Source organism: Haplochromis burtoni, unplaced genomic scaffold (assembly GCF_018398535.1).
Source record: "Haplochromis burtoni strain Fernald_Lab_line unplaced genomic scaffold, NCSU_Asbu1 Contig_106, whole genome shotgun sequence".
In the NCBI taxonomy this organism is placed as follows: domain Eukaryota; kingdom Metazoa; phylum Chordata; class Actinopteri; order Cichliformes; family Cichlidae; genus Haplochromis; species Haplochromis burtoni.
The window spans coordinates 838,030-848,467 of NW_024582467.1; the positions used below are offsets into that span (position 1 = coordinate 838,030).

A 10,438-nucleotide genomic window follows, 5' to 3' on the forward strand; every position below is an offset into this window, starting at 1 on the left:
TTTGATTCACCTTTTATTGTTTATTTTATTTTCACTTACTGAATATGGGACAGACAAATTTAGATCCTTGCAAAACTTCACTTTGAACTCCACAATTTAAGCACTGAAAATAATTACTGGATATGGAAAAGATTTAACCATGTGAGGTATAAGTTATCATTGGTGACAGACCCAACTCTCCTTTACTGGCTATAATGACATTTTTAAAAAGAATGTCTTTTCAATCAGTCTTGTCTTGGCAGGATGTGTTCTTACAAATGAAGATATTCTGCATTTAAAAAAAAAAAAAGAATTTTAGCCCTCTCTCTTTTAGGGACTTCTGAAAAAGGGTTATTTTCAATTTTGGTAACAATTAGCTGTTTCTAGCTGCTTGTAGATAAGGAAAGACACTATGCCACTTTACTATCTAGAGAGATAATCAACCATGTCAGTTGCAACATGTATCCACCCTTTCTTGGTGTGAAGTGATATTCTATGATAAATGTATCAATGCTTTGTACTACTTGTCTACATCCCTTTAATTATTTCTGTATAAGGACAAACATGGGTTTATAACAAATAACACAGGCACGTATAAAAATCTACTCTCAAAAAGTGGTCGTAGTTTTACCTTGATCAAGCCGTATTTATCTCACCTCTGTCACATCACACTTTCAGTACAATTTGAGCCCATCTAAAACAGCATAATACTGCCCATCTTTCACTGATTACCCTATTTTGTCTCTGGGATTGCAGGTATCGCCATAGCCAGTGCACTGGTCGACACGTCACAGCAGCGAGTGATGGACTTAAAAGAAAGAGCCCTGGGTCTGAAGCACCGCAAACACATTGTGCACCATCAAGGGACCTGTGTATGAACTATGTGCCCTCAACGAGGTACCACCGCATCCAAAACGTCCAAAGGGGAATTTCACTGGACACACTATTTTTGACTTTAGACACAATGGAGAATTGTGAACACAAAGGCAAAGCCTGCAAAAAAAATAGGGTTGGATGATCCTTGACCTTAAAGTGGTTTGGAAAGAGGACAGATATGGATTGAAGCATACAGATGGGGCGAAACTACTCTCTTCACAGGCACCCAAAAGGGGTAAATGGTACTTGTAGTCTTATTCTTCCTTGGACCAGATACAAGGTTTTTGTCATTGTCCCTCGTCTGTATATTTTCAGAGAAGTACTTGCAAAGTGAGAATGTCTCTCCACCACAGCTTTCTTTGAAATTTGCCACGACGAGCTGGCAGACCTTTTCCATTTTCATGCCATGTGGTTTTGTCTCTCCCGGGTTCTACAGTCTGCCATATTGACAGAGAAAATAAAATAGAACTTGTTTTTCACCAAACAAAACTAAATGACTTTGACCTCCAGTCAAAAGATATTGATAGTTGATATAAAGTCCTCCTGATTTACAAACCCAATGAGACTCAGGAGCAAAACCAGTAAAGAAGAACACCGATTTAACTAGATAATTGCAAAAGTCTTTAGTTGGCGGAGGTCTATTACAATGATTCACTAGAGGAAAAAGTTTCATTTGCTAATTTTGAAGTTGTGAATTCAAAGAACTGCATTTTTGCTATGAAGCTCATTGGATGCAAGTAAAAAAAAAAGTGTTTTATGAAATATGTGTGGTTTGTTTTTCCCTACACAGTTGAAGTTATAGGTTTTAATATCTGCTCAGGTCCTCTGTGATGAAAAAGGTCCATTATCTGTAGCTCTGGGCCTTATATACACACATTTGTATATGCACTATAAGTGAAATGCTTTACCCGTACATTAGAACCCTCTGTGGAATTTTATTATGCAACTGATCTTCCAAACATGATGTTTATTCTGGGCTGCGATGTAACCTCAAGGTCGGTATCACACACAAACTACTGATGGTGTTCATATGCCTTTTTTATTTTTTCATTACTGTGAAGCTACCATATACATCCTCCCTCATGATATTTCAAGTCTGTTTATCTGTAACACAAACTTTAATATAACACATCTCAGTATATATTATTTATTAAAAATGCAAAATGCGGTTTAACATTTTTTAATTAACTCACAAATTTTTGTTTTTGTTTTCTTTTTTTAAACAGAAACTGTAGATAATTAATTTTATAAAGGAAGTCTGTGCAGTAATCACATTTCTTTGCTTGTGCCCTCAGTGTCTTTATTCATTTCTAACTCTTTATTTTGTACATCACAGAACGTTTCATGTGATGTTAAGATGCTTTCCCTTTATCTCTCGTATCAAACCTCCATTTAATGTTGTAAAGTCACCTTTATCAGCTGCACTGCATACAAAGTAACATGATGTCTTGATGCACATGTATTACCTACTGTTTTCTTTCAGGCATTTTGATGTAATTTTGCACCAATTTGTTGCTGAGATTTGGATTTACAAAGGGCAGCTCACCACCGTGTATTTGTCCATATGAGCATTAAATCTGCACATTTACAATTTAAAAAGAATAAATGCTTCTTTGTGTTGATATTCAGTCTGAAACTGTGTGTACTGTTACCTCTGGTGTTGGGAAACCGCATTGATTGGTGTTCTCAGGATGTCAGTCAGGTCGAATGACAAGATCAGCCAGAACTACAGACAGTGTCATCCAACACTGTTTCTAGAGTTACATAACGACTCTCACAGCATCCTGTGAAACAGAGTAAAGTTAACGTTACTTTAAACGTAATGTATCGCAGAAAGATGGTGTTGAATTTCCACGATTTCCATGTGCTATCAACATCCTAGGTATCTAAAGCACCCCTGCTTTACTAATATGTACCAAATCTAATTATTAAAGGCTTCATTAAGTTAGAACTCCTTTTTATAAAGTGGATTCCACAGGCCTACCTAATATAGTGGCCACTGAATTGTTTTCTGTTCTCTGTCTCTGTTTTATAATGTCCCTGGTTACAACCAACACTGCCTCCTATTTGTCATAATGTGTGTGCAAAGGGGGGACATCGAGAACAAGCACTTCCATTACATTTCTCACCATACAAGCCAAATGACCTGTTTAATATACAAATTAAACAATAACTGCATTCCATCCATGTGTACCTCCCTGCCAGAGCATCACAGTAAGATGTTGTTTAATAAAACCTGGATATGGCTCAACATTTGTACAAATACTATCGTTTTAAAATAAATCCATGTCTCCTTCTGCTGCACTCATAAATGGCTCCTGTATGCTTTTAAATCGACTATGGATTATATCCCTTTGTCATAAAGCGGTGGGGGTTGCTTGTTGAGGTGATCCCAGAATCTTCTGAATTAGACACTTTTATGCAAATGTGGGGCTCTAAACAGAAGAAAATGCCAAAATATATCCTTTCTAAGGAAAAGCCGTGGGGGATCTAGTGGCTACACTGCTCTAATGCCTGGATGCATTTCAAGATCATTCACAGTCGGTAATACAGAGGTAAAGACATCCAGTTAAACAATGTTTTCATGTCAGTAATCATTTATATATTCCTTCTTTTACCTTAAAATAACCTTAAGAACTACCAGTTTATTCCACTGGGCATTTCTTTCATGTTTTTTAATGTCATATTTATGTCTAATCAAACAACTACATTAGGGTGTACACCTTCATTGGACCTTAATTGCAGAAAACTATGAACAAAGGCGTAATTGTTATATTAATAGAAGCAATTTAACATGCTGTTTGACTGTTTCCTTTGAAAATCTCATCTGGAACTTGAAAGCCCTCTGAACATTACATTGGGTCAACGCTGCTGCTGTCACCACCATTAGTGACCAAGAGGAGATAAGTGCTCCTTTTTATGCTCTTAGCTCACTGTATTTTCTTCCCTCAAGATAAAAGGCTACAGTATTTAACATTAAGTGGATTGCTGGCATCTCCACTCCGCTCAATACCCAAACGTCAGGGGCAGCAGGAAGTGGTTCACTTTCCCTTTTATCTCGATCTGAGATGTTTTTGAACTGGTTCTGAGTATGAAGAGGGCCTGTGTTTTTAGGGTAAAGTCAATGTAAGAAGCTCAATAAATGACTGACATCCCCCACCACGACAACACGCAGCACCAAACAGAATGCAAACATGCAAAGTGTCTCAAGAAAGAAGGGACACCTGTCTAAGCAATAGCTTTCTGCTACTCTTAAGCTCAAACTGCTTTACAACTTATACATGCAATTTACCTGTCATACACCCAGGAGGATAAGATGGGTAGGAAAACAGACAACAAGAAAACACATATAATGTATGCTTGAATATATACATGCACAGTGACTTAATTACCAGTGAATAATGATTATACGCCATCTGATTATATGCAACACATGTATTCTCAGGTTATATTTCACACCTAACAGAAGACAAATGGAACTAAAAGCTGATCCATATTTTGACATTTGGCTACACAATACCATTGGTACTTCACATATGATTTGACATTGAATACATTATAGAAAACTGCCACAACTATCATGTCAATTATTATTAAGATAGCTCTCTGTCACTCACTGATGACATCAAAAGATTGCTATCAGCATGCCAGTAACAGAAGGTTTTCCGTAACAGAGCCTTTTTAGCATCATTTAGGGTGTCATTGGATAGCCCAAAGTGATGATTAAAAGGGTTAAGGATGCAATGTATTGATAACAGCCTCCTTTTTGAAGCCAACTACAACTGTTAGTCGGCCTCACAGCTGCTCAATAAATGACTGTTTGCCACGGTCCTTGAAAACTGAGGTTATCCAATTATATCTTGATGCATCCTCAATTATCCAGGTAAGTAAATCCCAAAAGGTTGATTCTGATCATCTTGACATAAAGTTTTCAGTGGTAGAAACGTTTCTTCACTCATCCAAGTGGCTTGTTCAGTCTCGGCTGACTGCGGGTTTCCCCAATCTTATAAACAGTACATTTCCATAATTACTGAAACCAGCCCACTGAATGAAAAACGGGCTGTGAGGTCAGTTCCTTGATCATTAATATGCAAATTTTCATGACCATTGATCAACAACCACTGATCAAAGACCACTGATCAAAGACCATGAGTACCATTCACAGAGAGTTGGGGAATGGCTGCAATCACATCATTGTAAGATGGTGAAAGTAGCCTTACGCCTCCTCCTCGATTCAGAGATGGTCTTTCCCCTCGCATGTTTCTGTGGTTTCTTGTTTTCAGTGTGCTTCAAACCCAAAAACACGATGTCCCAGCTATAGCAGCCGGATAGCATAGTGGTAAGACCACATGTGTTTCGCGTGGGGTTCGCAAGTTTGATTCCTGCCTTGTGCATCTGTATCCAGTCCTGTATCCTCATGGCTAAAGATTGATGAATTACAATAGACATGCTAGGGCAAGGGGGAGTCAGGACAACAGGTCGGGGGGGGGGATATGATCACCCACCAGTGGATGAGGTTAGCCAACTTCGGGGCCTTAGAGGTGGTAGTTATATTATTAGTTTGAGTCCTATTTGTTACTACAATACCTCCCAAACATGTGCTCTTGATGCTCAAGCTTAAATATGATAACTTATCATTAAAAAAAAAAAAACTGCTACTACTTAAATCCCCTTTGTTAACTTTTCAGTTTTATGTCAGAGATGATTTTCAGCTGGGTGGAGATAAAGTTTCTAATTTAGAAAGCTCAAGGTCTAAATTTAAGACATAAGTAGAACATTTAGTCTGAAATGAGTCTTCTATTAAATTAGCAAAAATCAATCACACATCACCTCTGCCAAGTCTGCATTTTGTCACATACACACACAGTCTCTGTTAGGAGCCTAGTGCACACAGTGCAACGCTCTAATACAATGTCCTCGTGTCCTTTTCAGAACATGTTAAGTAATAAAACTGATTACTTCTTAAGGTCAGAACTCTGGTTTTTCTCTTTTCTCCTTCAGCTTCCCCATCTCTCACTTCTGTCTCAATGCACCATCTCTGCTGCCCTCTTCCTGCCTCCTTTCTCACATCCGCTTGGCGTCACCTCCTTCTTGTTGAGGACTCAGGGTCAGCTGAGCCACATCCTTGTGATTGATGCCCCGTCCAGACCTCAATCTTTATGCCATTACGGGCCAATTGTGGCGGGTAATTCAGGCCACAGTCTGAGGACGAGTAACCGAGTCAGGCAGATGAGGGTAGGGGGTGGGTGGGGAGTGACGAAGGATTACAAAGCACACTGCTGTCCTCTGTCCACCTCCCTCCACACACACATAGGCGTGTGCGCACACACACACACAACCAAACCAGCGACCAGCCAGTAAGTCAGCCAGCCTCAGTGACGCTGTGAAGAATGTTGGCCCTGTCAGAGTCGTCCTTTACTCAATACCACCACGCACTGCTCTGTCATAAGTGGCCTTCTGCACTAACAAAGAGAGTATTTTTTTCCCCTCAGCACACAAAGTGCAATGATGTGGATGAAACAGGAGTGAAGCTATTGATGCACTATATCAGCTTAATTTTGTGAGCAATAACCAGAGAGACAATAAGCAGGAGGGTCAGCTGACAGGTCGAGGTGACCGGTTTCCTGCTTTGTCAGAGTTTAACTTCAGAAAGAAAACATTTTGTGTCATCGTGTAATCTGTGTTCCCTCTTGTTCTATCAGTTTGTCACCCAGACTGACTTTATGTAATCATCTAAAGTTATTCAAACTTTTCTCTAAATAAAAAAGCTAAGTTAAAAAAAGTTCAGACGGATACAATCTTTATATGATTTCTATATTTCTGTTCCATATGGGGTAGCACCATATGACGATCCTATATACCACCTGTCTTCTCAAATCTGCTCTGTTTACACTCAAATCTGCCTGACAGAAGAACAAGCCTCAGCATTATGGTCTGTGTAGGTTCTCAGTCATCCAGGACATGGTAGTCTAAGAGCTTGGGGAAAAAAGCGACTGGACTTTCCCCTCCAAGGCTTGGCATGGAGCACACTTAAGGGTTTGTGGTACAAAAGGGTAACCGTGGAACATGCAAAGAGGAGGCTATTAAGCAGGAGAGAGTAAGACACCCAATATCACGGCAAAGTATGTCATAGTCACGCCGTCTCTTAAGTGTGAAATGAACACATATGCTTCAGTTGCAGATTATATTTCAGCAAAACAAAACTTCAAATCTTATTCAAGCCAACATGAAAATAGTCATAGGAAAGCATAAACAGACTGAGGAGCTTGGGAAAAAAAACGACTGGACTTCTAACTTTTTTGAACAACAGAGCTCTGGTTCTTTAGACTACCATGCCATGGATGAGACTGAGAACCTACACAGACACATTTAAAGAGACATTACTAACACATTTGCATATAAATTCACACCAGCCACCTAGCTTTATTGTTTCTGGCTTAAAAGGAGCTTGGAATTTATACCTTCCTTGGTGACTAGTGGCTTGTTGGCTTTAAATATATTATCTCCCTATGCTGGTACTGCAACTTAAGCATGCGTGTCCATTTCACTCTTAGGAGAGACAAAGCGTGACATGTACACAACGAGCCAGCGTGTCTACTGAATACTGAGGAGTCTAATGAGGTTTAATTAAAATGCGTCACCATAAAGTTTTGAGATCAAGAATTCTTACACTGTATTGTTGCAGAGATGTTAGAATCGTTCTCGTTTTCTTGGTTTTAGTTTCAGTTAATTCCAAAGGATTTGCTTGTTTCCCCTTTGGATTTTAATGTTTAGTATTTATTAATTTCTCTTTTAGCTTTTTTGCTAATACTATAGTTCTGCATATGTTAGATGGAAGGTGTAGAAAGAATTTGTATTACACACTTGTATGAAGGCCTGTTAATTCACTGTCATGGCATCCACTGATGCCCCCTCAGACTGGTTGTGTTTACAAACACAGCCAAGCAGACAAAGACCAAAACAAGGATAGTTTATATACACTTCTATTTATTTTTGGAAACCAGGGGGTATTCTTTCTTTTTATGACTCTAGCGTCAACATAAATTGTACTAAAAAACCTTTGAAGCTGCTGTGCATCTGCAAGCCACTTTGCAACCCTTCTTGCAATTGCTGACTTTTACACTGTCATATCCATTTTAACCGATGCCTGCTCTGTGCTGATCTTGTTGCTGCCCCCCCCCCATCTTTACGTCTATGCATGTAGAAGGCAGTAGGTGCCAGAACAGGACATTTCTCCAAAATATTAATTAATATAGGTCAATAATACACATTACAATGTTCTCAAACCCCAGTGCCAAGTCCTAGAGGCCAGTCTGTGACCCCCTGGCAACCCTAAATCCTTGTGATCTCTAGCAACTAAAGCAATGAAGGAGAATCCACATTTTTTTAACCAGCAAACTTGGTTGCCAGGTGGTCGCAAAGTGGTCACCCACTGGTCTGTATAACTTGTGACTGGGACATGAGAAGACTGTTATTTGTTTTGTTATTTATTTACTTATAATTATAAAATTATAAGTAAGTATACTTATATTAATAAATATTCAGGAGCATAATTCTGGGACCAGCCTACCTCGTATAACACCTGACTTAACACATGAGTTTATCAGTAGTTTGTTGACATACATTTTTTCTTCTTCTTCTTTTTGATCTCTTAAAATGTTTATTCACATCTCACTAACACACATTATTGGTTGTTCTGTCTTACAAGAGAATTAAAGTTACAAACAAAATGACCAATTATACCGGGATTATAAAGACGCACAGATGATTACGACAAACACATCTATTATTATCTATTTATTATTATACTGAGAACCTTCACAGACATCTATTATTATTCATAACCTATTTGTCACAGGGACATGAATTGGCCACACAGGAGTTTACTGCACTGCAGTGCAATTCCCTCGTGATACATTAATAGCTGTTAATTCATGCTGGTGTCAGGAGACCTGGTGTGTTTATGTTAAGTTTTATGATCCTCTTATAAACTGCCCATTAATGAATAGAGCTTTTGTATCGATGAACTATAAAAATGGATAATATCAGGAGCCTTGTTATGAGTGTGAGCGAATGAGGCTGCAGGATGATTGTCAATTCTAACAATGAGTCTGGTTCAGGTTTATTCTGGTTATTATTCATATGCATCACCTATCTTAAAAGTTATTGATGCTAAAGTGAAAGTGTTTATTGTACCACAAATCTCTATAACATGTGTGCCTAGAGAAAGGAAGGGCAATGCAAGAGTGTGTAGAAACCTTACCTGTGTTGAACTCTGGAAAGGTCGAGTCAAAGAAGATTAAAATGTTATCTGGACCTATCAAGGTGGATGAGTTGGAAAACAAACAATCCAGTCAGTTCTTATGAATGCAGAAAACACAACCATCTGTAAACACGCTTTAATGCTGTAAATTTGGTCATTTTCAACATGTGGTTGAGAGGGGATTGACTCCAATTTGGTGGCTACATGAACTTTTAGCACCTCCATGTTGGCTTCATGCTTCATCTGTGGGGGTTGTACCTTGATCCTAACAAATGACAAATTCTGTGGCCACAAATCAGAAACCAGTCCAACAACTAGTAACTGTTTGAGAGATGAGGCTGAGATGGAGATCTACTTTGTCTCGAAATTAAAACATTTTTAAGAAGATCAAATCTAAACTGTAGTTTCAGATTTCATAGAACTTAATGACCTCTAAAAATGAAAAATGTCTGAGGAGGGTCAGATAGGACACCTCCTGTTGCTTAATATATACAAAGATATTACAACCTGAGGGACAGAACTATTATTTAATGGGAAGCATCTTCATTTCATCTCAGCCAATATGACCAAGCAAATCTCATATAAGACTTTCACACATTAAGGAAACACACAAAAACATGTGCAGAAAGCTTCTACACTAAAAGAACTTCCAAATGGCACCTAGCGAGGTAACCATGCAGATTTTGGAGCCAACATTCAAAATTTAGATTGTACCCATGGCCACACTCTAAAGTCAGTAACTATCATGCATTCTTTGTTTCTTCATTCAAAACAACACATTTTAGCTTGCAGTAGGTTTATTGATTTGGACCTATTTGTAAGCGCATCCATTTAGTTTCCATATGTATTTATACCAATTCATTTCTTTTTTGCTTTGTGACTAATCATTGATTCTCTTACCTGCCATGAGCCCTGGGAGTTGCCAAACAAAAGATGGCAGCCAGGGTTTAAAGCACTTAAATACATATAGGGGATGATTGGACCGCACCACCACTTCCTGCTGAAGGGGGAGAATGTGTATTTTCTTTGATTTAAAAAAAAGCTTTTGTATTTGATTCAATATTTGTCTTTAGGGTTTAGTGGTTTTGATTTTCTTCTTTGGTGTTTAATTTATTGACAAACTGGACTGCACTGCATCGTTTTTGTTGTTTACGACTGTGTTTTGTTTAGTTACCCCCTGTTGCGTCATAGTGGTCTGACCTGCCTTGTGTGTCATTTCCTGTTTAGGTTTGGTTTGTCAAGTTCCCAGTTTCGTTTCTTTGACCTCTTTTATGAGCTCAACATTTATTGTTTTGTAAATATAACTTTTTGGGTTAAATA

General features: G+C 38.5%; 1 protein-coding gene and 1 long non-coding RNA gene across 6 annotated transcripts in view; one reads left to right on the forward strand and one right to left on the reverse strand.

Moving 5' to 3' along the window:
• Positions 1-2,533, forward strand: part of atrnl1a (attractin-like 1a) — a 312,323-nt gene extending 309,790 nt beyond the window's left edge. For all 3 annotated transcript variants that reach the window (XM_005935428.3, XM_005935430.3, XM_005935432.3), the window contains one exon: positions 736-2,533. In XM_005935428.3, the coding sequence (XP_005935490.1) occupies positions 736-857 (122 nt within the window). In that variant the 3' untranslated portion in view covers positions 858-2,533. The remainder of the gene's footprint in view (positions 1-735) is intronic.
• Positions 1-10,040, reverse strand: part of LOC102311187 — a 24,908-nt gene extending 14,868 nt beyond the window's left edge. For all 3 annotated transcript variants that reach the window (XR_316625.3, XR_006054674.1, XR_006054672.1), the window contains exons 1-3: positions 10,019-10,040; positions 9,119-9,172; positions 2,508-2,639 (exon numbers count right to left, since the gene is read on the reverse strand). This is a non-coding gene — a long non-coding RNA (uncharacterized LOC102311187). The remainder of the gene's footprint in view (positions 1-2,507; positions 2,640-9,118; positions 9,173-10,018) is intronic.
• Between the last annotated feature and the right edge of the window lie 398 nt (positions 10,041-10,438).